At 42.4% G+C, this 25,791-nt stretch overlaps 1 protein-coding gene across 1 annotated transcript in view; it reads right to left on the minus strand.

The window, feature by feature from the left end:
* Positions 1-299: 299 nt before the first annotated feature.
* Positions 300-25,791, minus strand: part of spata17 (spermatogenesis associated 17) — a 33,235-nt gene continuing 7,743 nt past the window's right edge. The window contains exons 6-10 of the mRNA XM_086107096.1: positions 21,570-21,693; positions 19,592-19,828; positions 17,026-17,156; positions 15,108-15,223; positions 300-438 (exon numbers count right to left, since the gene is read on the minus strand). Coding sequence (XP_085963222.1) covers positions 15,142-15,223; positions 17,026-17,156; positions 19,592-19,828; positions 21,570-21,693 — 574 coding nt within the window. The 3' untranslated portion in view covers positions 300-438; positions 15,108-15,141. The remainder of the gene's footprint in view (positions 439-15,107; positions 15,224-17,025; positions 17,157-19,591; positions 19,829-21,569; positions 21,694-25,791) is intronic.

The following is a 25,791-nucleotide window of genomic DNA, read 5'->3' on the forward strand; positions in this document are numbered from 1 at the left end:
AATAAGGATGGAGGGACGGTGACGGAAGGGTACCCAGGTCGCAGACGGAGGACGGACCGGCAAAATTGGGTAAAGTGCTGGTTCTGATATTGGATTTTACGACAGTATGCAGTTCCTTCTCCCTTTCTCATCCAACTCAGCGACCACTGGGTGAGTTCGGATGTGAACCCCACGTTGCAACACGATATGAAGACACCGGGAAGGTAAACAAAACAGATGTAAATAAAATTGGATGATTTCGAGTTTTGTTTATTGCTTATGGTTAAGTGTTCAGTGCTGAATCTGCTGCATGGCATCTGGATGCTCCTGTAGCTCTGTGAACGTGACAAGTGAGGCTGGATGGTGATCCAGAACGAGAGCTCTCCTGTTTGTTGTCATCATGCAACACACGTTGTTGAAGCCATTGAGGGCTGGTGATCACTGATCCTGCAGTGCCATCTGTGAAGAAAGTTATTTATTATCAGTGCACATCATCTCAAACATCGCTCAGTGTCCATCCAAAACAACAGCAACCACCAAAGGGTTACCTGACTCCTTTGGCGGTGAAGTGTATCATCAACATTCTTGATGACCTCATTTAGATTTCAAATCACTTTTTTGAGAAAAAGAAATTCCATCAAACAAAGGATATAGAATCAGTTTTGGGGTCCATATGTCTCCATCATAACATTTTTTGACTGTTAACCTCTAACGTGAACTGTCAGTGTTTGAGATGCCAACTATCATCCCCATGGCAACAAGACGATGTGTTGACATACCGCTAGGACAACGGATGGACTCATGTATACACACATTCCTATGAAAACACAAATGCAATACAGAACCCCATATATCAACCCCATCTCCTTTCCTTCCTACTGTGGCGCACCTGCAGAATCAGGTATGGTGGTGCCCTGTTGGCTGTGAAGTCTGCGCTCTGCAGGTTGGATTGTAATGTTCCCACCTGACACTCCCCACCCCAAGGTCCATGCGTGCTTGTGCTAGTCTGTATGATGTGTAATAATGTATGCCTGTTTGCTGAGTTTTAGTTTCCAAATCCATACTGTGCCTCCCTAACAGGAGGTCAATCTGGAGATGTTTTTTTCTTCTTCCCCATCTTCTTTACATCTCTGAAAATGGGGCATTGTAAAGGGTTACCTGGAGAACTCATGTTCTGTATCGCCCTGTTCATTTGTCATAGTCATTGTGTCTCGGACAGATTGTGTCCGTTCTATTTCGATGCAACCTATGGCACAATGACAATAATGCTATTTTGATTCTGAGATGTAAACACCAGTCAGGCTTAATGAAGACTAGGGGCAAAACAAAAAATGTGAAAAGGAAAAACAACTAAACAACTCTGCCTCAACAATGAGTGGTGGCACACATTGCTAAGCAGACAAGAGTAATGAGAAATCACTGCTTTGAGTCTTCGAAAGCTTCTGTTGTTGAGGATTCTTGTTCTTTTCTCACATTCTTAAATCCCCTTCTTACGGCTGATGCCTGAAGTCTTGCAAAATACCCTGAGGTTTGAGCTATGTCTCTTGTGACATCATTCACAAAATTGTTGCCCATGTTTTGGACTGTGTTGCAGAAAACGCTGCAAAAAGCCAAAGAAAAATGCAAACCTGCATTGCCAGAGTAAATGTTTACTAGTCAAGTCAAAGTTCACATTCCGAATTGTTCTCTTTGACGGTCATTCCATTTTTAGAGGGGCTGCTGTCTACAGGTACTTTTATAGGACGCCTACTGGCGTGTGTATTTGTGTGTGTCTCAGATTATGGGTGAAATACTCAGTGCCCTTAAGCACATAAATAAGAAACCAGGAAACCAGGTGATGGTATAACATGGTGTTCTCCATAAAACGACTACAATAGTTACAAATCTGTGTGTGTGTGTGTGTGTGTGAGAGAGAGACCAGAGTGGCTACTGGAACTAAGCGAGGGTCTTCATCATGGCTGTAACGGGCAGCATTACCCGCACCAGATGAATGATGAATGCCTGAAACTGTTAAAAATTAAATAAATGAACTGACCTCCTTTTCTACTGTGTTGCACAAAAAAAACTAAAAAAAAAACCTGGCGCGTACTCGCCAAATGAGTGCACACAAAAAGATAACCAGACATAAAACTACCAAATGGTGCGAGTGTGAGGATTACCATTTGCTCTCCTAACCGATTTTTTACAATAATAAAGTGACTTGTGATGCCAGGAAAAAAATATCAAACATCTTGCTTGGCACGTGAAGAGGCGCAGACTTCGAAATGAACAAATGTAGATCAGATCACGGTAAGCACAGATGGTTTAAAAAAAAGAAAAAAAAAAGAAGATTTTTGCAGAGTGAGTGTTAGTTGTAAATGACTGCAAAGTTTTGATGAAGGACAAACTAATGTCAGAGACTGAGGCTGTTGGAATTTACTGCTCCGCGGCTAGCACATGCGATCCCCGCCTGTCACTCACACTCCACGGCCATGACAATCATCATAGCGCCAATGCCCGAGGGCGGAGGCAAGCCTGTCCTTGTAACAAACAGTGGTCCTCCGTGATCTGACGTCCACAACTTCCATGAAGGGAACGAGCACAAATAAATAGACAAACTTAACAAAAGAACTACTATCACATGAATCATTTTTGGGAACCTACCCGGTACCTAAAACTGGCAACATATCCTCAATCTTTATATTAAATCGCTTGCAGCCTTTTCTCCTCTGGTCATGATTTTAAAGTGTACACCAGCTTGTTTTGAAGCATGTAGTTGTAGTTATATATGGGTGCGCCCATGTGTACATACATGTCTTCATTATTTACATTTAATGGATGCAAGTGTGTGAGTGGTGGGCTCACATATCATTATACTGTGATTTGTGGCAGAGGAGTCAGAGTGGCATAGGGGCACTTGACATGTTTTGCGTGTGTGCGTGCGTGCGTGCGTGCGTGCGTGTGTGTGTGTGTGTGTATGCACGCCGTGTGTGCCACAGGGCACGGAGCAGGGACTTGTCAAGCTGCAGAAAAGATGGCAAAGTAGACGGTGATGCCAGCCCTCTATGACAGCTCTTTCAACACACACACACACATGACCAAAAAAAAATGTACGCTCAAACCCCACCCTCAAACCTACCCTCGTGCACATTCTATAGCTGTGAAAACCGGGATGCAGCAAGAAAACAAGACTGGTGGAATCTGCCTCCAACCGGAAGCCGATCAGTGTGTGTGTTTGTGTGTGTGTGTGTGCGTGAGCGCGGAGACTGGGAGGGGATGAGGTGGGCTTCCGGGGAGGGAGGGCGGGGGGTCAAAGTGTCACATCAATTTGTGGCTTTGCTGTTTCTGAAAGAGGCTAACCCCCCTGCCACTTAAGTTTAGCACAGCAGTACAAGGCATACTGGCAGACAGCGCGCATACAGTTTACACACACAGACACACACACACACATGCACACACACAGAGTTTAATTGCAGATCAGAGATGAAATGCAAACATACTGATTTGCCAAGAGATGCCCTACTTCGGCCATTAACTGTTTGAGTCTGACAGCAACAAAGCCATAATAAGTAAATAGGCCAAAGACATTGTTTCAAGGTTTTTGTGCCAACAATGACTGCTATTCTAAGCTGTTCCGAATTCCTTCCAATGTGTGTTCAAGCTGAAGGAAAATAACCCCAAAGCATCATGCTGACACCACTGTGCTTCACCGCAGCCATGCTGATCTTTTGGTGAAGAGCGGCATTGCTTTTTTGGGGGGTGGCGGAATGATGGCGAAAAATTTCAACCATTCTTTTATGAGCACATTTTCACACATGCATTTGGGAAATTGTGCACACTTGTGCATCCACATTATTTCATCTGTTTACTTTCACGTCCTCTCTTGATGACGATTTAGGAAAAAAATGTTTGGAGGAACTGGTCACATTTATGTGAAATTTTTTTTTTCCTTTTGGTCTCATTTTTATTTGCATTTGAACATGACTGTCGAATTTGTATAGCCACTGGAAATGATTTGAATGTCATTTCTATCAAAGAATCTTCCAGAAGTGCTGTATGATGGCTGCTGGTAAGAAACCTCAGGGGTGACCTGCAGGGCCTCCAGACCACTGAAACAACTCGTCCCCATTAACAGGCTCCTGGATATCATCATGTTCTCCGGGGACTAGGTGTGCGCCAACCGAGTATTTACCCTCATGTTTCTTTTTATCTCCCTCAACTTTGCCACATCCACACGTTGCTCCTCAGTGGGGGGGGGGGGGGGGGGGGAATGTTGTGAAGAAAATATGACATCGATTTATTTGTTTCAGTGTTCTCCGGGACGGACTCCTCTCCCTCCTTTTCGCCTGCTTTTTCGCTCCCTCCTTCTCGGCAAACTGAAACCAATTAGCGAGCAGAGCACTTGTAACGGAGAATGTAGGGCAAGCGAGGAGTAATAAAAAAGTATTGACTTTTCAGGGACTGTACGCGGCATGAAAGGGGTGCCGCGGCCTTGTCCGACATGAAAGGAGCTCCATTAATTTCACTTATTTCACCCGGGCCCCTGTCAGGAGGTCCTAATGCGTCCCTTGCACGCTTTTCGCATGTAGACGCCGCTCAGAAAATGCGACACAGTGGCCTAGCCTGCTTACCAAATGAGCTGACATTAAATTTCTGAGCAAGATAGTTCATGTGAAAGAGAAAAGAGTCATTTCTAATCACCTGATTGAGACACAAAGCGAGGTTTTTCATACGTAGCTAATTTTTCACCTCCTCCTATTGATTTCTAGTCTCACTAGAAGGCCTGCTTTGGTGGAAATTGACCTACAGTACCAAAACAATGACACTTTTGCTTTAGCTTCTCCTCATTAAGAGCCAATGAACACTAACTACTATTGGCCTAACACTTTCCAGACCAATGCTCTCGTATGGTTTGTGTGAGGGCTTCGAATGATTCTAGCCTTGAGAACACTGCTGGTTTGACTCTTGGGGGGTGTTTGCACAACCAGATTGTAACAGAAAACCAAAATTAACTTTTGCCTGTTATGCTTCAAAATAACATTTTTAAACTGGCTTTTGAAAATGACTACATTAATATTTTCATCTAAATGGTGAAAACTGCTGTCTTTGAAAAATTTGAACGTTGCCATACATGATAGGCCTGTATGAGTAAATCAGAACCGAAACAATGATGGGCCCGATTATTGCTTGCACATCACTTTTACATTTCCTACACCCCTAATTTGTTAAACGGCATCACAATATTTCCATAAAAGAAATTTCGATACCACTTTTCCTCATTTTATTCCTCATTAAGGTCCCAGTTGTGCAGGAGCCAATCCCAGCTGACCAGATAATCATAAGGCACTTATAGAGACAGATATACAAACAACCATTCATACTCACATTCACCTGATGCCTAAATAAATAAATGCCTAAAAATTGAATGCACACGTGAGACATCAAAATTCCGAAAATGTGACTTTGCCCTGATGTAACATTCTTCTCGCCACATGATAGGGTGTAGAATAACTCATCCCATAATGCTTCACGGATCAATTTTTTCCCTTTACTTTTGTATTACATAATGTACAGCTGTTTATTGTACGCATGTTGATCAGTAAAAGGTTGTGCTTAAACTCCTTAATTTTATTATTCATTAACTATTACTTTTGTTGCCTGTGCAAACCATGCATCTACCAGTTTGGTGTTCTACGAATTTGGTGTTTTGATCATTGACTTGCGCCTCAAGTTACTCACTTCTGTAGCCTAGTGGCAATTGCCTGCTATTGTCTTCTCTAAAGAGAGACACTATCAAGTATCAAGTCGAGTCGTACGTTTCGCCAACTTTGTTTTGTCTAAAACTAAGAATCGTAATGTTAACCAGACTACTATATTAAATCTAGTAATGTATTAGATTACTAGTTACTTGAAATGGCAGCGATTGATGACTAACGTCTTACTCAGAAACAACAGTGTTACTTAGTAATGCATTACGAGCAGCTCCATTTAGAAGGGAATGTGCTGGCACATGTGTGATTATTCGCATCCATTCAGAGACAATGGCTGTGTGTGCGCGCGCGCGTATGTGTAGGTGTACTTACAGGAAGGAGTACAGAGTGAGAGGCTATCTGCAGACAGAAACTAATCAGTGTGTGTGAGATAAGAAAGCAGGTTTTATGGTGTATGGTAATCACCACGCTGAACACCACCACCCCTCTCGGCCTGCCACCACCATGCATAATCACGACGACTTATTCACATGATTGATGAAATATGCGTCTGTGAAATCGGAGCTGCTTTTGTTATCATCCTGTTTTTTCATATATACCCCCCCCCCCCCCCCCCCCACCCCACCCAATCGCATCCCTCCCCTCATGTCTTTCCATTTCTACCAATCTCTCTTGTCTTGTTCAACCTCTCTGCATATCTCCTCCTCCCGTGCAGGGCACAAAGAGGTCTAGAAACGTGTACAAACAAGAAATTACACACACAGCACGGGGTCCCGCTTCAAGCTATGTTCATGCATCAGACACACACACACGCACACACACACACGCACACAAAATTACTGTAGTCTTCCCATGTATTAGGAAAAAAGGAAACATAGGAAATTAAAAAGGGAAAGATAAGTCAGAAAACAAGACAACACACTGACTGCCAGGAAGTGTTGGTCAAAGGAAGGTGGAGGGAAATGAGATGAAGAGAGAGAGCCTTTGTCATTGACACTTAATCATATCAATACAGGAACAAAGAGTCACACACTGTACGGTTCAACACACAGAAAGGAAAAGGGAGAAACCACTTGAACACAAAGGAACAGTAAGCCCAATCGACAAAACTGAGTGACTACCTGCAGCAACAGAAACACTAAGAAAAAGTTGTCTCGGATCGATTTGAGACTTTATAGAGCTTTGATGGAAGATTTTATAAGAAAAGCAACTAGTCAAACCATGATTTAATCAAAGGCGGACACAGCAGTTAATTCTGCCAGTCCGTCATTTCTCAGCAGGCTGGGCACCCGTTGGTCATTAACAGTCCGTGGCTATTTCATGACGAGCCAAACTGTAAGCATCAGTCCATCATCGTTCTTTTCACATCGTTTCCGTCATCACCTCCATCAGGCTGTCAATTGTCAGTCCATTATTCCGTAAGAAAAAGGTAAATGGAGTGAGTGCACTGTATATCAGTGTATCAACATCATACGGTGGACGACCAAAGAGCTTTACAAATCCTGACATCCGCTTACAGTATTTGCCAACTTAATCTATTGAACTGTTATGTTCAGCAGGAGCACTCCGGTAGCCAAAGGTACCATCCGTGTGCATCGTAACTAATCCTTGGAAAAACTGGAACCAAGTTGCCATGACTATCAATGTTGTTTTTTTTTCTTTTTCTGCTTCTCTTTCTTCTTCTACTCTTAGTTTTTTGGAGGATTACAGCTCTTTGATGCACACCATTACCTACTGTACATGAAGCGCAAAGTGTTTGCAGATATAGTCAATACCGTACACTCAAGCAACTCCACTGTATTCACCCCCCCACAAACAAATGCGTTAGATAAGTGATACGTGTTTCTGTCATTCATCAGCGAAATGGGCATCCTTCAGTAAAGGACTGAAAGGTCCATCAAGACTTGGCCTGGTTCATGAAGATTACACTGAGTGACTGACAAAAGCCCACAGAATTTAGTAGAACATTGCCCAAAAAGTTGTGTAGACTTTATTACAGATGAACAAGAAAAATGGCCAATATTTTGCAATGAAAAAAATGAAAATGTCTAAAAATAACTAAATACAATTAATTTTTTAAATTTTTCTTCAAATACATAGAAAATTATGTTAATTATCCTGGTTATTACCTTATAAATCCTAAAATTATTATGAGGCTAAAAAATATATATTCCCCCAAACTCTCTAAAACGTATTTACAATAAAATACAACATTTTACCTAAATTGGTTATGTCAAAAATAGCCTGAATAAAGATCTTTTTTCTCGTCCATTAGTCATTTTTCAATAATAATAATAATAATAGTCACACACACAAATAATGACACAAACGTCAAACAACAGCTGTTTGAGACTAGACAGACAGAAAAAAAGAACCCAAAGTAATGGAACAGATAAATGGGAGATGTAAAGACTCTTGGAATGAAGGCTGCAACAAGGATTTTGTTTCAGAAGAGACTGCACATTGGGGGGAAAGAGGGGCAGAGACTGACGTTTAGATTAAGATTGGGGCTGGTGAATTAAGGCCCCAGCCTCCAAGGTGCTGTTACACATCAATAATGAGAAACTGGAAAAAAGAGGAGGGGTGTGGGGATCTTGCCTTTGCTCCTTTGAACACACCTTAGATTAAATATGCACAATTCCAATGCAAATTGGGATTGGAACCCGCGAGGCCCGAGCGTACGTCCAATCCCCTGCGCTGGAGTTGTTTCAGGCGGGGTTAACAGGCTCATCAGTCAACACAGGCTGCTTAACACAGGACATCAATGCCATTTGCACATTTAAGTGTTTGTGATTGCTTCGCTTTGCAGGTCCCACTGACGCCGTGACTTCGCCCTGTGCTGACTGGCAATAACTCACACATGCGAGCATGCATGAACGTGCACATACTGTATAATCCATCTATGTACTAGCCAATGTAAAAACAGGGTCTTCCCATAATCAGTTTGACTACCAAGTAAAAAAAAAAAACCAACAACAAAAAAAAAGATAAAAACAGACATTGCAAAGAACAGACACACTGCTGTATTGTATATGAGCCTTCTATCTGCCATATTCGAGTGTGAGGCATTTGACAGCACATACAGGTACTGTAACATGTGCTACACATGCCTTTATACTCAGAGACAAGGGGAGGAAAGTGTGAGAGGTCAGCGAAAAAGTTGCAAGTGGAGAGGAGATGAGGAAATGAAAAGTGTTTTTAACACTATACAGTCCATTTCTGATGGCTCAGTGGAACACATCCAAACACACAGGCAAAGGGGAAGTCAACTCAAAAATGTTCTTTACAAAAATATCTTCTCTGCGGCCCCTCTAATCTAAGCAGTTTTTTTTATTATCAATGCATTTGTGGAATATGAATTAAGTGGCAAAATCCACCCAGGTGAGCAGTGATGGTCGTTTCATGGGTCCTTGGGCACTGTGATGTCATTTTCAACCGAGAGCAAGTGTCAAAATGGCACCCTCTTATGATGGATAATAATGGGTAGATTTTGTTGCCTAATTCGTATTCCACAACTGAGTTGAGTTGAGAATTTCATGTTTAGACTCGTGCGGGTGCGTAGAGCATATTACCGGTAGTGTAAAGCACATTTTTGGGACTTCACTTCCCTTTCAAGGCACAAAAATGCTTAGTTGCCAGCCGAAAGACAGCTCTCAGTTATAAAATCTCTTCAAATGGGTTGCTTTTAGCAAAAGGCACCTCGGTACTCATGAGACATCGTCCCAGCCAAAATCTATCGGAAAAATATACTTCTAAAGTTTTGTGTTCTGAACAAGCAAATAAATAAATAAAGTTGAATGCCCTCCAGAGACACCATAATAACCAAGATGCCTCCAAAGATTGACAGTCCAACCAAACCTTTTAAAAACAAAAAGAATATCCGCAAACAGTTACGTGAGGTGAACCCTAAGACTGACGTTGTCACACGCCAAAGTTGTTTTCTTTTTACACTCGTGTGACATGAATTAAGATTACAACATTGATTAAAACACTGCCTGTATGGTTAAAAGCTTTACGCTGGCAACAATTTTTACTCTTGATTTTTTTTTTTCCAGCTCAAAACGTTGTCATGGATGGGCCATCATTCGCCGCAATTTAGTTAGCGACTGGGTGCGGCCGTCACGTGCTGCAATGTAATCGTTAACAGGGGATCGGGGGGATGCCTGCGAGGGGCCATGATGGCCCAGACCCACCCGCAATTACACTGGCCGTTCGGGAAAATTAACATATTTTCCCCAACTTCCTGCACGCCACCCAACCCCGAGTTACAACCTAATCTGTCCTTGCCATGGTCACCATCCTAGAGCATAACTTCAGGATTGAACTCTTATTATGTTGTCATCCATTCGCTCATTTGACAAGGAAGCATCACTCTTAATCACTTAATCGAGATGGCATACTTTAAATCCTGCACGTGCATGCTTGGCTGTGATCGTTCTCCTGCATGCTGAAGGGCCTCTCAGGGTAAAATGCCGCCATAATGGAGGCGAAGTGTGGGCTAATTGAAAAACACACACTCCTGAGTGGGAAGGAGAATGGCAGGGGGAATGTTTTATGACTGTGCAAATGAAGGGGTTGCAGAGTTTTACGCATGCTGTAAAATTGTTATGGAGAATTAACGTTCTTTCTTTCCCACCACAGTAACCTATACACTTATGCAGCATAACGGATGATAGATGGACACATGCGATAGATAACAGGAAATGCATCGAGTTCCAGGCACACTGGGAACTTCAAGCATTAGCTGCCCCTTCTTGTCCTCCCAATATATATTATCCGCACTTGTATATCATTTCCAGGTCTTAATTGCAGAGCAATATTGCTCACATTAAAAGGAACCTGCATACATTAGTTGCGGTGATAATAATTCTGGCAAGAAGCTGGGAGCAAAAAGGTTTTCCACCTCTTTGGAATGTGTGGCCTTATAACTACTGCCAACTACAACCCCAAGAATAAACTTCTACATTAATACAGCTCAGACTTTGTCAATCAAAAGCGACCATTATTAGAGTTGTAGCGACAGACTTTTCTCTTTTATTGGATCTCACTACACTGTGCAGGTTTACCATACAGTGGCCGACGAGTGTATATGTAGGCTGCCAAAGATTTCCTCGCGTCTGCTCCAGTTGAAGATTGCATATCTTGGCGTTGCAAGTGTTTTGATGTGCATTTCAGCCACGGTTCTGGTCAGACGTTAGCGTTTCAAAGTTGTGATGAGTGCCAGTCTAATATGAGGGGAAAGATACGCTGGGAGCGCAAGCAAACACAGACGTGACCACTCAGTCTAGTGCATTTGATTTGCACGTGGCCTCCTAATTAGCTATCTTTTATGGTTACAGGCAGGACTGCTGGTGACATGGCTAATAACGCAAGCCGCAAAATTAGCCTGGACAACGAAGGCTTTCCCATAACCGCATTTAAAATTACTCATTACTCATATGAGTTGCAACCACAAACAAAACAACTAGCATGCAATACAATCTATCATCAGAGGTCCAGTATTTGTTGCCTGTCCTCATTTTAACTCAGCTTACTTTTCTCTTTGAGGCCAATATGTAGCAATGTTCCTTACAAATAAATAATAAAAGCAGCGTTTGACTTCGGATACATAATTTGTCTTCAGCTTTTTTACAAAACTTTATGTATGATCTCCCCTTTATGTATGCTCAGAGACGCAAATTTGAGTCCAGTCAAACACCCTGCAACTAAATTGAAGAAAGAGGCCCTAAACTTAACGAGTGAAACAAAATGGATCTTCATCAGCTGATCTATTTCACTCAACGATGTTATTGGTTTTGTGTTTTCTAAAGTACAATGATAAAGAAAGAAAATACAATTAGAAATCACACAATTCTAATCCAAAAACATCTCTGATGAAAAACTCATTTGAAACATTAATAAATCGAGGATTGTTCGACTTTCATCATTCAGTGAAGGCAGCACACTGAAGTTGTGGATTACATGTGTGCCTCACAGTCAGGAGATGTGGGTTCAAGTCTCAGTTGGAACATTTCCGCGTGGAGTTTCAGTACCATGCTTTCGTGGCTTTCTCAGGGTGCTATGTTTCCCCCTACGGTCCGAAAACATACTTCATGAAACTAAGAAAGTAAGTGATTGAGTAGAAGTAAAGATTTTACCCAGAATTATCTTGCATTGGCTCCCATTACCCGAGGGACAAGCGCTATTGAGCAATAGACAGGAGGAAAGTTGGGAAAGTAGTGTTAGAGCAGTTGTTCCCACTGCAGATAACTACAGTCGAGATGAGTGGCCAATAGTCCTTGGAAAACCGAGTTTCAATTTGATGTTCCCAAAGGGCAAGGGCCGAGGTCAGAATTTTCGCCCATTATTGTAATTTGCATTTGAGGTCATAAAATAGAAGAGTGCCGACTTACAAGAAGGTGATCGTTTGAGTGGGACCCGTGTAATGAGGGCAAGGTCACATGGACGATAGAGGAAGGGCGAGCACCCCTCGGCCTAAGATGGGGGTGCCATTGAATTCCTGGAGAGGTGGGGACTGTCATCAGTGTGATTATGTGTGGATGGCTGTAAGTCGTGACAGGGCACACCACATTAACACTGACAGCCTTTCTTGCTGTGACACAGATGGGTATGGTAAATAAAGGTCCAGGAGTCATGAGCTATTTCCAGAGCTGTGATGGCCAAGCCAGAGAGGCAGAGTATGCAGCTAGCAAAAATTGGGATATGCTAATGATGGGACTTCAGGCTACAAAGCAAGGCTTTAGGTGATGATTACAAGCAGAGCAGGGTAACGTGGCAGGGCGGGTGATAGGGCTTCGGCTGGGATTTGAAAATAATTAGGAGCGTGGCTGGATACCATAGCCAAATAATGTGGCTGCGGGGGAGGCATGGCCCCGGCACAGTATGAAGATGATGAGTATCAAGGCTGAGCTGTCCACTCCATCGGCCCTATGAGCTGTGACAAAGCTCTGCTGGCTGCGGCTGTAGCTGGGGGTGCTTCCAACGATAGGCCTTACGCACTAATTACCACACAGGCAGAGAAGAGAGCGCAAATAGAGGTAGAGCGGCACACAAGGATGAAGCAACAGACCGAAATGTGCTCAGAAGGGCTCTGACTGCCAGCAATATAACAGAAGTGGGCCAAGAATGGGAAAACAATATAGTCGCGGCAGGGATATTTAGGGATTGTATGGGGATGTTTGTTTAATGACGCCACGTTTGCTAATCAGCGACTAGCTTTGCAGTTAGCAAACATAGCATGAGTTGAAATCCTTCATATACTTTCAATAGTTCCACTTTTGTTCAAGTCCCTTTGGAAATACTGTACACCACATTGTGATTCCAGTCTCTTGTCATAAATCGGAGAGCACCGTCTTCTGATTGGTCAATGCCGAAGAATCGAATGATGAATGGTCTCACGACTAATTGTAGATTATGTCAGGCTACACGGGCTACTGCGCGTCAAGACAACTAAAAGACACTACGTTTGTCTGCGACACATCTGTCGGCTCGATATTGGGCTCCATGCATGGACTTTGGCATTAATCAAAACATCAATCAATGGGTGCTGGATGCCTTAGTTTCCCCATAATCTTAGCCTTTGGCTTGTTTTACACAAACCCAAATTGATTCATTGGGCAGGTGTGCACAAAGTAAATTTGGTCCAGTCAGGATTGTGCATTTTGCCAAATGGTGATGTGTCTACAGACAGTAAACTGTTAAGATTGCAGTTTTAACATGGGAAGGTAGATATGTATCCAGATCCATAAATATTCGGACATCGGAACAATTTTTATCATTTGAACTCTGAACACTGTGACAATGGATTTAAAATGAATTGAACAAGAGGTGCTGAATGTGTACGCAATTTGATTTTGTAGAATACAATAAATATAATCTTGCTATAAATAATATGGTCAATACAACATTCCCTTTTTTACATAAATAATTTTAATATTTTAGTCAGAGTGGACTGTGCCTGTTTTCTTCTGTGCATCACTTTAATTTCAGGATGGTGTCTTAAAAGATGCATTTCAGAGGCGATTTTTTTCTTTCTGTATTTTATGAAGCCTGTATAGACCACCTAATCAAAACAGACCATACTCATCCAGCCTTAGTGTTCAGCTGCAAGAGACCCCATTCACCCACCCACTCAATCCCCATTCTTATTTATCTCCACTTCCTGGGGCCGTGTTAGTTCATTCCTGTGTCGCTGCTCTCTCTCCTTCTCTTGCTCTTCTCTCTCTCTTTCTCCTCGCTTGTTTCAATCCTTGTTTCTGGGCAATTGGGTCTGGGCGCTGCTGGTAGTGGGGGGTAAGAGGTTGGGCTGGAACTGCTGGGAACTTTGTGTGTGTGCATGCACATATATGTATGCGTGTGCTTGCTGGAAAGTGAGCTAATAAAGGACGGTGATCCATGAAAGGCCTTGAGCAAAGACACAGTCAATTACCTAATGCCTGGACCAGACCGCAGGGCCCACGTGCACACACGCTCCTTCTCCGACATGCAGACACACACACACACACACATACACACACAGCCATGCATACACCTAATTTACGTATACATAGAAAGGGGGCAATGGAGGGCATAACTGGGAATTGTGTTGGCGTGTGTGGGTGGGTGTACATATGCGTGTGATAGAGAGCGGCGATTTATTAAATTGCTGTCACTTTTGACAAATTTGTGCAAATCAAATTGAAAGGGCTTGACTGCACCAAGAGTCTGTTTTTCCATCTTTTTATGTGAAGGAAGAATATTGTGTGACATTTGAGGCGGGAGTCCCCTGGCAACCCCTCAGTCAACCCCAATCTATTGCTTATATCTATATGAACTGAATGTTAAGCGCAAAGCTGGCAATGGCCTGCTATCCGCACAATCAATCTGAGGGGAGTGTGGTAGGTATATAATCTCCAATAATAACTTACAAAGTTCTTCAAATACATACCGTATTTTCCACACTAAAAGGCACACTGGATTATGAGGCGCGCCTTTAATGAATGGTCGATTTAGTAATTTTTCTTCATACATTGGGCGCACCGCATTATAAGACGCAATCTACAATGCATCCACTAGATGGAGCAACGCTCAAGGAAACACCAACAGAACAATCAGATGTCAGTAAAACGTATTTAATAAAGCAGCGACAGTTCCCTTAACCAATGGCAAGTTCTAACATGGACTCGTTAACATTGACCTCTCCTGCCGCTCTATTTCCGTGTTCAACTGCGTAACCGATCACCTTAAGTTTGAAGTCTGTTGTCAGCATGTCTCGAACAAGGAGCCATTTTGGGGTCGAATATTCCCGTAATGACCATACACAAGGCGCATCGGATTTTAAGGCGCGCTGTGAGCTTTTAAGAAAATGGGAGGCTTTTATGTGCGCTTTTTAGTGCAGAAAATATGGTACATTAAATAACCCTTAATGTATACTGTATGTATTTAAAATGGACAACCTACCTTCTGTTGATGTCAGTGTATGAGCAGTTGAGCACTATGCAAAGGTCTTAACATTGCCGGGATGAGGAATGCCAGTGCTGTTGTGGTCCAAATGGTGGTGCATATTTTCTGGTTCGCTGGTTGACCAACAGTCAGACAGAGCGAAAAAAAAAAAATAGGACATGTGATTAATCAATGTACTGTACACTGTATATGGGCCAAACCACCGGATCGGTAACGTGATACTCAGAGCTCTATTTTCGTAGACAGGCAAAGGCGCGCTGAGCGTAGAAACTGCCGCATCTTCATTTACATGCGAAGGCAAGTGTAATTTACCATGTTTGGGAATTTGGCAGACAACACCATGCCATGCTGGCCGTCCCGATCCGACTCAGGGTTTTTTCTTTTACACTGAGTCACAGGAAGTGGTTTCTAATATTTTCTATATTTATTATCATCCCTCTCAAAAATAGACTAAGATCTGCTCTAACTCACCGGCTGTTAGTACACCTGGCATAGCTACAAGTCACTCACTGATTTTCTATGTCAGACACTCGCATCTTTATCCGCGCAGCTTCAGTTGTGTGATTGAAGCGGCGCTAAATCCCAAAGAAGAGTATAGTGGTGAGAAAACTGGGTGGTCTTTTGTTCTGTTGCCAGGGAAATTACAGCGTGCGCGAGATCAAGCTGAGGGTTAATACGAGCACTTCACACACAGCAGAGTAGATTAGTCCGTGAGTAGTAATGAGGTTCTAATCAAGTGTTTAACAAAGTCACAAATACACCGCAGCGACACTTGTTACATACAAACGCACACACACTGATCTTAATTACACGGAAAAGCCTGTGACACCGTTAATAAGAAATGGGCAGTAACGTAGTGTTAAAATAATCATCATGACGTTTCCGAAGGATGTGTTCATTTGTTACTTAATGTGGAACGAATGTGCTTGTGTTAAGTATAGAGACATTTTCACACGTCAGCACAACATTACACACTCATACTATTTTTTTCCCCTTTGTTTTAAAGATAATAATCCACATGTTAAAGATACAAACATGGATTTTTAGAAAATTTCATTTTGTAGTGGCAGTTTGTAATAGTGTTGTACTTGAGTGCAACATAGGCGTGTTTCTAATCTACTGGCCCTTAAGGGGTGTGACAGTCGAACTGAGCGATATCACAGGGGCTCTGATGGATGAAGAAAGCACAGTCTGAGTATTTTAAAACTCTTTTAAAGGCTATGTTAAATTGGCTGTTGGATCAAAATTAATTACACAATATTTGAGGAATTTACATACAATTTATGGAAAACCGGATGACAGACATAAAGTAATTATGCATTCTTTACAAAATGTTTCCTGAGAAAATAAAGCAATTGTTGTTCATGGTTGTGGCATTTTTCAGACCTGTTGAATGGCACATATAAGAATTAAGTGTCAACTGTCAGGCTAATTAAGGCCTTGATTTTGGAAAATTAAATTTAAGACTTTTTGTTAAGGATCTGCGGATGCTTTGTATTATCGTTGTATGATTAGATCATTTCGACACCGCTTTTATTGGCTCTCATTCGACAATGCAGTCTATCTTATGCCAAAGATTTAAACCTCACCTCAGGCCGCCCTGAATAGAATGTTCATGTTCTCCCAATATTTGCGTGTGGTCTGTTTTGGTACTCTGGCTTCCTCCCATATTCCAAAAACATGTACGTTAGCTTAACTGAAGATTCAATTTGTCCGTATTTGTGAATGTGAGTGATTGTTTGTCGATACGTCTCGGGTCGTAGCCTGGCGAGCAGCCCAAAGTGTACCCGGCCCCAAATCAGCTGGGATAAGCTCCAGCTCACCTGCGACCGATATGAAACATTAAAAAAAATGGATGGAGTCTAACTAATGTTGCAGTCCAGAAAAAAAAATTAAAAATACTTGCTTGACTGACCTTGTGCCACTGTAGGCTTGCAGATCATTCTGAGCCTCGTCCAAGTGTGCGCACGAGCTGTGCAGACCCGCGAAAAGCTCAGGAAAACGTACACTTGGCTCCCACGCCTCCCCAGGGTCTCTGATCCGGACCTGAAATAACCAAAGAGAGTTACAATTATCAGTCAATGATGAATGCTTCTTTCCTCTCTGTCAGATCTTTCTGCCACAGGTGGTGATGGTTTTACAGCTAAAAGCAGAAGCCAATCACACCACGTGAGAGGCAGAGAGGAAAAAAAAAAGACACAATTCATCTAAGGTAGTCTTAAAATAAGTGAGCAATGAAAGAAACATAAGTGGTGCCATTGTGGGAGCAAGATAAAGAAATGATACGCTGAGCTATACTGTATGTATGCTGAGCTTCAACTTCCGTCATCATTTAATCACAATTGCTGCATCATCACACCTTTGAGACGTAATTGGCCCGGTGGTCGAGTGGTTAGCACGTCGGCTTCACAGTGCAGAGGTACCGGGTTAAATTCCAGCTCCGGCCTCCCTGTGTGGAGTTTGCATTTTCTCCCCGTGCCTGCGTGGGTTTTCTCCGGGTACTCCGGTTTCCTCCCACATTCCAAAAACATGCATGGCAGGCTAATGGAGCACTCTAAATTGTCCCAAGGTGTGTGTGTGAGTATGGATGGTTGTTCGTCTGTGTGTGCCCTGCGATTGGCTGGCAACCGGTTCAGGGTGTCCCCCGCCTACTGCCAGAAGACAGCTGGGATAGGCTCCAGCACCCCGCGTGACCCTTGTGAGGATAAGTGGATCAGAAAATGGATGGATACGGTAATCATTTAGAAATGTTAATTCTCAATAGCCGACATTTTGTCAACATTATAGATGACTTGAAAATAAATATATATGATAAAAAATGACGTAATGATGTTTGAATAACTTTGTTCAACCTCCAAATCCAAAATTCACCAGCGCAAATGGATGTGCTTGCACAAACGTGTAACGTGTGCAAATGTTCAATTCGACAGTGCAGCACAGATTAAGGAGATGGTACATGTTGTTGCTATGCGGAGGTGACCTTGTTGGCTTTGAAAAAGGCGGTTTGGGGGGGGGGGGTAGATTCAGAGGAAGGGACAGGTGTGGGGCAACCTGTCCTTGCTCCTATCGCCATGGGATCAGTGGCCTGGCCTGACCATTTGCACAACCTCCACCTCAACCTTATCCATCACTACCAGATAGTCATCACGGTAGTTAGGGGTGAATGGGGTAAAAGCAGAAGAAAGAAAGTGGGCCTGTATGCACTAATAAAACAGAATACAGCAAACTGCAGCAATTTATCCTAGTTTAGATTTCCATTCCGTTCAATGTTTTGAATGTCAATTATTACACCTCGACAAGTGAAAAAGTCACACGCACTTTTGCCACTCAACTCTTGTATGATGTATTTGATGTTAATCTTAAACGTAAAGACAATCAAACACATTGGGAGCTAAATCAGTATGCATTGATCATACAATACAACAAAAACAACACAATAATTATTACCAATTAACATAAATTGGTCTTTTCCAATGTGTCACCCATGCGTACAATAGTGACAGAGCTGCACACTAACAATGTTCAATCAGAGATGGTTCACGTCTCTTTACAGTTATCCACGAGAGAGCTGTGTGCCATGTTTCAATGATGCCATTCTTCTTTGAAATGAGTTTTCAAGCATCTCTGCCTTCAATGGGAATAATTCCCCATTGGGCAAGGCAAGTATGTTGGGGTCTCAAATCATGAGAAAGACACTATAAAATTATTGCTTTCGTATCTGCAGGGATTAGTTTTACTTTCGCTTCATCTCCCATTCTGTATTGATGACTACACATAAAAAGTCAAGTCTCTTGATTTCTACAAATCATTTTGGACAGGTGTGGCACGGACCAAGAAAAAAAAAAATTTGGAATCCTCAGTTCATCATTGTGTCAAAGGTCAGGTGCTTTGCAGTACAGGACCATAGTTGCATGACAAACAATAAAACAATAACTTGTGTGGTCCAACTATTATTTGATGAACTGACGACTAATCGATTCTCAAATGTATTGATAATTGTTTTTGATGATCGATGAATTGTTTCGACACCTTTTTAAATTTCAGTTTCTCAACAGTAAATACTGTCCGATTTCTACGCTACGCCATGAAAGCCAACTGATTATCATTGGTTGAATCAAAACAAAACATTTGCTTTGACAGTGATCAACATTTGTGCGTATTTTATGACGATGATGTTACGGACCACATGATTAACTGAATCATAGTTCCTTCATGTTTGTGCACTGTCAATTTGAAATAATGTCATATTATTTGAAAAACAATTTTACCGATTAATCGACAAAATGATTGACTGATTAATCGAATATTAATATAATCATTAGTTGCAGCCCTAATTCAAATTCACAACCACCCTTAGGAAGTGGCCTTTTGTGGACAATACAGCTAAGCTTGGAGGAAGGAATTTACTACGATGCGTGTTTGGTAAGAGGGGGTTTTGGTGGAGGACAGTGATGTGCGCCTTCGGTTGAAGACCATCTTACCTGCTGTTTTGTGCTAGCTGTGCGGGGAGGTATGGGCCTGGGGGAACAGCCAGCTCTTGTTTTGCTCCTCGGGGATTCAACAGTCTCATGAAAACTGGGGAGTGTAGGAGCTGCAGGTGTCAGAGGAGCGCAGTCCCTCGGGACAAGCTTGGTGGGGGCCTGGTACTTGACCTGCCTCAGTAGTAACTCCATCTCATGGGGGGCCAGCCTGAATGGAGAGTTGAAGACCCCTGGGCACTAAAGGGCAAGAGATGGGAAACTCTATTAAAGCGATAGACATCATCTTCACATTACTTTATATGAGCAAATGACACTGATTCTCATCCACTTTTCCCAATTTCACAAAAACACACAACGTGGTATAATGAATACGTGTTCAAAAATTCCATTACACACAAGCATAACCACACACATATATACACAAGATCTGAAGTAGATTTGTTCCAGAAGGCCCAAGTAAGAATTATTCACATCACAGTGATCCTTGTGCATGCATGTTAATTACCAGACCAAAGCTTTGAGTTGTTGGACTCTACTTTATATGCTAATAACGCCACAAGATTTTTAGGACACTCCAAAAATGAGAAAAGGGTTTAAGTGGGAAATGAGGACGACCGTGTCTCAGCGCTTTTCAAAATAGCATTTAGAGACCAGTTGATTAGTAAAGGTTTGTTTAATATTGCCGGGGATTTAGTTTGTATTTGTAAAATAAAGTCCATTAACTTCAGTTAATACAGAGCTTGGCAATATCGGATCGGAGAATGCGTGTCCCTTACCTGAGCAAAACTATCTTATGTCGTTTAACAAATTTACTGTCACTTCACCAAATTACAAGGGAATGAATGAACGAATGAATACTAATCCTACAAAAAGAATTTGCATATTGACTGAAAACCATAACAACTGCTTATTTCCACACGCATAAAGCAGCACACATTCACACACAAAATAATCCCAAACATCGTCATTTACTGTAGTCATGTCTGACATGAACTGCTAGTGGTGTGGGACATGTTTCAGAGACAACCCCCCAAAACAACCCCCAGAAAGCTCACAAACAGTGTCACTTGCCACAAATTACAGACACACATTCACACAAGCGCAGACACACTTAATCCCACAGTAGCAACGAGCAAGCTATGGGAAGAGCAATGATGTTGACCCCAAGAACACAGCATCTCTGTCTCTGTCAGAGGGACTTGGGGCCTTTTGGTAAGATGTGAGCGCGCCCGTGTGTGTGTGTGTGTGTGTGTGTGTGTGTGTGTGCCGGGGTCCGAGAAGTGCAGAAGGATGAACTGTGTGGGAGAGCCATCTATTCATTGCTGACAAGGTCAGAGCTATGAAGGGAAAGAGTCCCCCACCATATGCAGAAAAAGAGAGAGAATATACTGTATACAGTATCCATCGAGACAGGCCAGCAGAGAATTGTGGGAGAAGTAGAACTTTTTCTCTGAACTAAACACCCAGTGAATTAGGAAATGCTGAACACACCAAAAAACTAAATTTCTATTTTACACAAAAGCTATTAAGATGTAACCCCCCCCCCCCCCCCCCAAAAAGGCGAGGGTTGAGCAGCACTGTATTTGATTACAAAGTTGATGTGTGGCTAGAGCTGGAGATCGTAACTCTTCCTATCCCTTACCTAATCTGCTCCCTGTGAACTCTGTACATCTCGGGACCGAACCAAATCTGAATAGCTAATATTACTGCAGTCTCGAGTTGGGGTTATGCTGAAGGTGGGTGACACGATGAACTGGTCGCCAGCCAATTGCAGGACACAAACAAACAACCATTCACACTCACACGGACACCGACAGACAATTTAGCATCTGTGTTTAACCTACCATGCATGTTTTTAGAATCTGGCCTGCAATTGAATACATGAAACTGTTTATGGAGAACACGGAATACCCATTTGGTCTGCTCATGATCAAGCCGACACATTGTGACCGTGCGCACGTGTGTGTCTCCGACAAACCCGCTTGGTGCTGAGTAGGTGGTGCCACCTGTAAGCTTGATAGAGTTTGGCTTTCTGTTCCTTCACTTTTTTCAGACAGACTCTCTCTTTCTTCTGGAGCTCTTCAAGTTGATCCATCTCTCCCCTAAAAACAAATGGATACCACTGATTGGGCTTCAAAAACTCAATTCAAACCAGCATTTTTATATCGACGTTCTTTCGGATCACATTCAATATCTCAAAATCATTCGGACAAAATGTTTCCATGCATGCATATTGTTGAAATATAAGCTTCGTTATTCATGCATTATAATTATGACAGTAGAGGAAAACTGCTTTCTTTTTTAAGGACTAAATATGAAGTTTTGAGCACATATAGCACTGTTAACGTGGATCCGTGTCTATGTATTTATCATGCAGCCTTTGGTGGTAATTCCCTGAAGTGTCCTTCAGATGAATGAAAAAGCGGCTGATAATAAGAGGCTGGGACAGCAGAGGCACCGTGGGAGAAAAACAAGAGAACGGGGAAAGGTAGGGGATGGGGGGGCGGGGTTAAAGTGAACGAGTGCGAGGGTATAAGTGGGAAGATGATGAATATATTTCATCACAACAGCCAGGATAGGTCTGTCTGTGACATCTGTTAAGCCAAGCTGCTTAAATGGGATGCATTAAAAGCCCATACACAGCAATTTCATCCGGCAATCACCAAGCCTTATTGTTACAAGGGGGTAATAACTTAAAAGAGGGAATTGGAAACAATTACTAAAACGCTCATATGACGGTAATGTGAAAACACGCACACACACGCAAAAGCCAATCTATTTCCACAAGAGCAATCCCAATCCCGAGTTCGCTCTTTGCTCATCAACAATTCGGCCATTTTCACTGCTTCCACTCCACTGTTGTATCCGACTTCTATTTTCTATTACAGACCTCAACAGACGAATCAGAATATTCTTAGCGGGTGTGTAATGGCGGGTTAATACATTCATCGGCGATAGTAGCCTTTAAAAAGAAATCACAACGTGGTTGCCGCCGCCTTTGCATTTTCATTTCTTTCTCGGCATTGGATTAAATTACCAAATAAATGAAATATGCAGAACATTACCCACTCGCAATAATGTGGGTGCATGCGTGTGTGTGTGTGTTTAGGTGTTAAACTCAGTAGTTTAAGAATTTGCGCATGTTTATGTATGATAGTGCCTCTATGCATAAATATCGAGGTTGCTTGGCCTTCATTTGTCAACCCGGCTAACTGGAATATTACTTATTAATGTGAAATATAGTTTGGATATACTCCGGGACAAAGCTCTTCGTGAAATAATTCGCTGCGCACAGCTTACAAGGTACTTTATGAAAGCGTTTATGTTCATCTATGCATTAAACTGCTTTTCGAAAATGGATATGGTCCAATATTTCTGTCGTGTGACTGCCAAAGTAGACAATAACTCGCGACAATATTCATGCAGTGTTCAAAGGGCTTTCCTGAATTTGAGTTCAGCGTTGAACATTATTATGGGGATGAGCACGCGTCTAAGTGTGTGTGTGCATGTGTGTGTGTTGGGCTGAATGGGTGACCTTTGTTTCCCTGCCCCCAGCCCCAGCATTATTAATTGCTGTGTAGTGGACAAAAGCCAAACAGATTTGTAACGGCTGAAGGCATCTCGATCTGTGTCGACCCAACCAGCCGACACAACATACAACCCTCATTAGCCCTGTTCAGCACGCCACACATACACTGTGTGTGTGCGTGCGTTTGTGTGTGTGTGTGTGTGTGTGTGTGTGTGTGTGTGTGTGTGTGTACAAATGAATGAATGAGTAATGAACGCAAAAAAAGAAAGAAGGGAAAGTAAATGGTCAAACTTGAGAGCAGAAATATGCCATGTTTGTACAGAATTTGGTGGTGCTAATTTTTTGCAGATAATTACCAGACAAACTATTTTCTTTGACTTCTGATTTCAAAACGAGTTATTCTGCAATTTGTTGTGTAAACAAATAAACAATAGTACCGGTCGATGATTATGCAATGATATGGTTTCGCATTCACAACATCATTTCATGTGGCCCATGAAAAATGAGTTTGACACCATTGACTTTAGAGATATATATATGATATATATGAGTTGTCTAAAGATAAAGAAAAATATGAAGCAAGAAACTCATCACATGATTGAAATACCAGAGAAAATCTCATCTAGTATGGAGACGGCGAATGCAGGAACTAATCAAGCTTACTTAAGGCCGTTTCAAATCACCGAAACCCAAACCGACCTGACCCAGGTCTGTTCACTGATTTAATGGCTAATACGGTACAGCTAAATTTCCCACCTCTCCCTCAATAATTTAGCCCCTGGTTCAGAATGAGGAGTCAAGGGCCTCAAGGGATATCAGAGACTGAGGCAGTGCGGGACAGCGGTCCACACATGCGGTCATCAAGGCCAGCAACAGTGCAACTAATTGGCCACGTTCTAAATATTTAATGGAGACGTGACCTGATTGGCTGCTTTAATTGCTCCAATTAAATGATTCAATAGCAGGCAAGGAAAAGAAGGGGGCTGTCAGACACTCGATTGAGACCATGACCAGCTCAATATATTGAGCTTCTTGCACTGACTTTCCATGCAGGTAAATGACTCACAAATGGATCAGTTCCTTCTGTAAAGTACGAAAAAACATTATATGGTCCGTATTTTTATTCCCCCTCTTAAAAAAAGTTTAAACATTCTCAGACCGTCCACATGTACCTCCTTTGTTTCCTCCTCAAAAGTAATTTTCTTAAGAGTCAAGGAGAGCACAGCAGCCAGATTATGCGACGCCGCACACACACACCACACCACACACACACACACACACACACACACTGAATATACAAATCCAATCAAACTGAGGGAGTGAACTTGTCTCCACCAAACTGGATCAGAAAGAAGCGGCAAAAGAAAGAGTGACGCGTCGAAACGGAGAATGTTGGCAGTGCAGGTCCCACTCCAGTGTAGCGGCTCGCCTTTCATCAATGTCCTTGGGAGGGACATGAGAAAGGGAGTGATGAAGAAGGCTGGAGAAAAGAGAGACAGGAGAAGAAGTCGCCGGAGGATGTGAGACGCCACAGGAGAGGAGAATAAATAACCGCGGCCACACTGTCTGCGCATTTCTTCAAGTGAAAGCAAAATAAGTTCCTGTGTTGTTGCGGCATCATAGGCGAGACTATTTATCAGATGATGGCAGTAATAATTACCCAGCTGTTTATGGCAGATAGAGGAATAATTCATGCAGCCAACGGCCCGTGTTGGTGGCTGCGGCGATGACTCCAGCGCATTTAGTAAATATGCAAAACAGCCTTGCTCTGCTTTCCTAATTGCCCCCATTGTCCCACCCGCGTGCCCTTATTAAAGCCCAGGAACTTTAAGTGTCTCACTGACAAAGTGATAAATTGTTGGGGTGCCCAGGAAAACTGTGGCAGAGTGGGGACTGCGCTGGGGTCTTGACTTCATTAGGCTGTGCGGAAGGAGAGGGAGGATGAATGAGGATGCGCGCGGAAGCTCGGTGAACTGATGGGAATGGCGGAGGGGGCAAGAGGAGGATACAAACAAAGCAAAATTAGAAAAAGAAGAGGAGAGGCTGGTGAGGTGGTGCTGGAGTTAAAATCAAGTGGTGTACTAACACCAAACAGAGGCACTAAAAAAATAAAAATTAAAAATTAAAGCAAAATAAAAACGGTTTGCCATCATCAATGTGACCTGTAACCTTTCAAACTCAATTTCAAAACAAAGGGGATGATAAAAATAATAACAGAGCACATTCAAACTCAGGCTAAACGAAGTCAGCACACATCAGATCATAGCACATTTTCACTGTTTGAATTTGTTTTTTTTTTGGCAAGTTCTTGACCTTGAATGATAAAAAGAATATGAAGTAATAATATATATTTTTAAAATGCAATTGTTGTCTAACTTTTTTCAATAAAAAAAAACAGCATATTTTTAAAAATACACTTTAAAAGCATACGCCGCTTAAGGTGTAAATAGGAAAAAGGCATAAGGGACAACAGGCAGTCGGTGCGATTCCCCAATACGATTACCATGCACAGCCGATCGGCCTGCGCTAAACGGGGCCCATTAGTCCAACTTTGAATAATTCATTTCGAGTGCTGGACAGACATACGCTCCTACAGAGGAAGGGAGCACGCTGGTGGATTAAAAAGCGGACCTTTGCGGGATGACTGATCGGACAGCGAAAGGCTCAGCAG

The sequence above is a fragment of the Hippocampus guttulatus genome, chromosome 3 (genome assembly GCF_054856545.1).
Source record: "Hippocampus guttulatus isolate MCC_2025c chromosome 3, RoL_Hgut_1.0, whole genome shotgun sequence".
Taxonomy (NCBI): Eukaryota; Metazoa; Chordata; class Actinopteri; order Syngnathiformes; family Syngnathidae; genus Hippocampus; species Hippocampus guttulatus.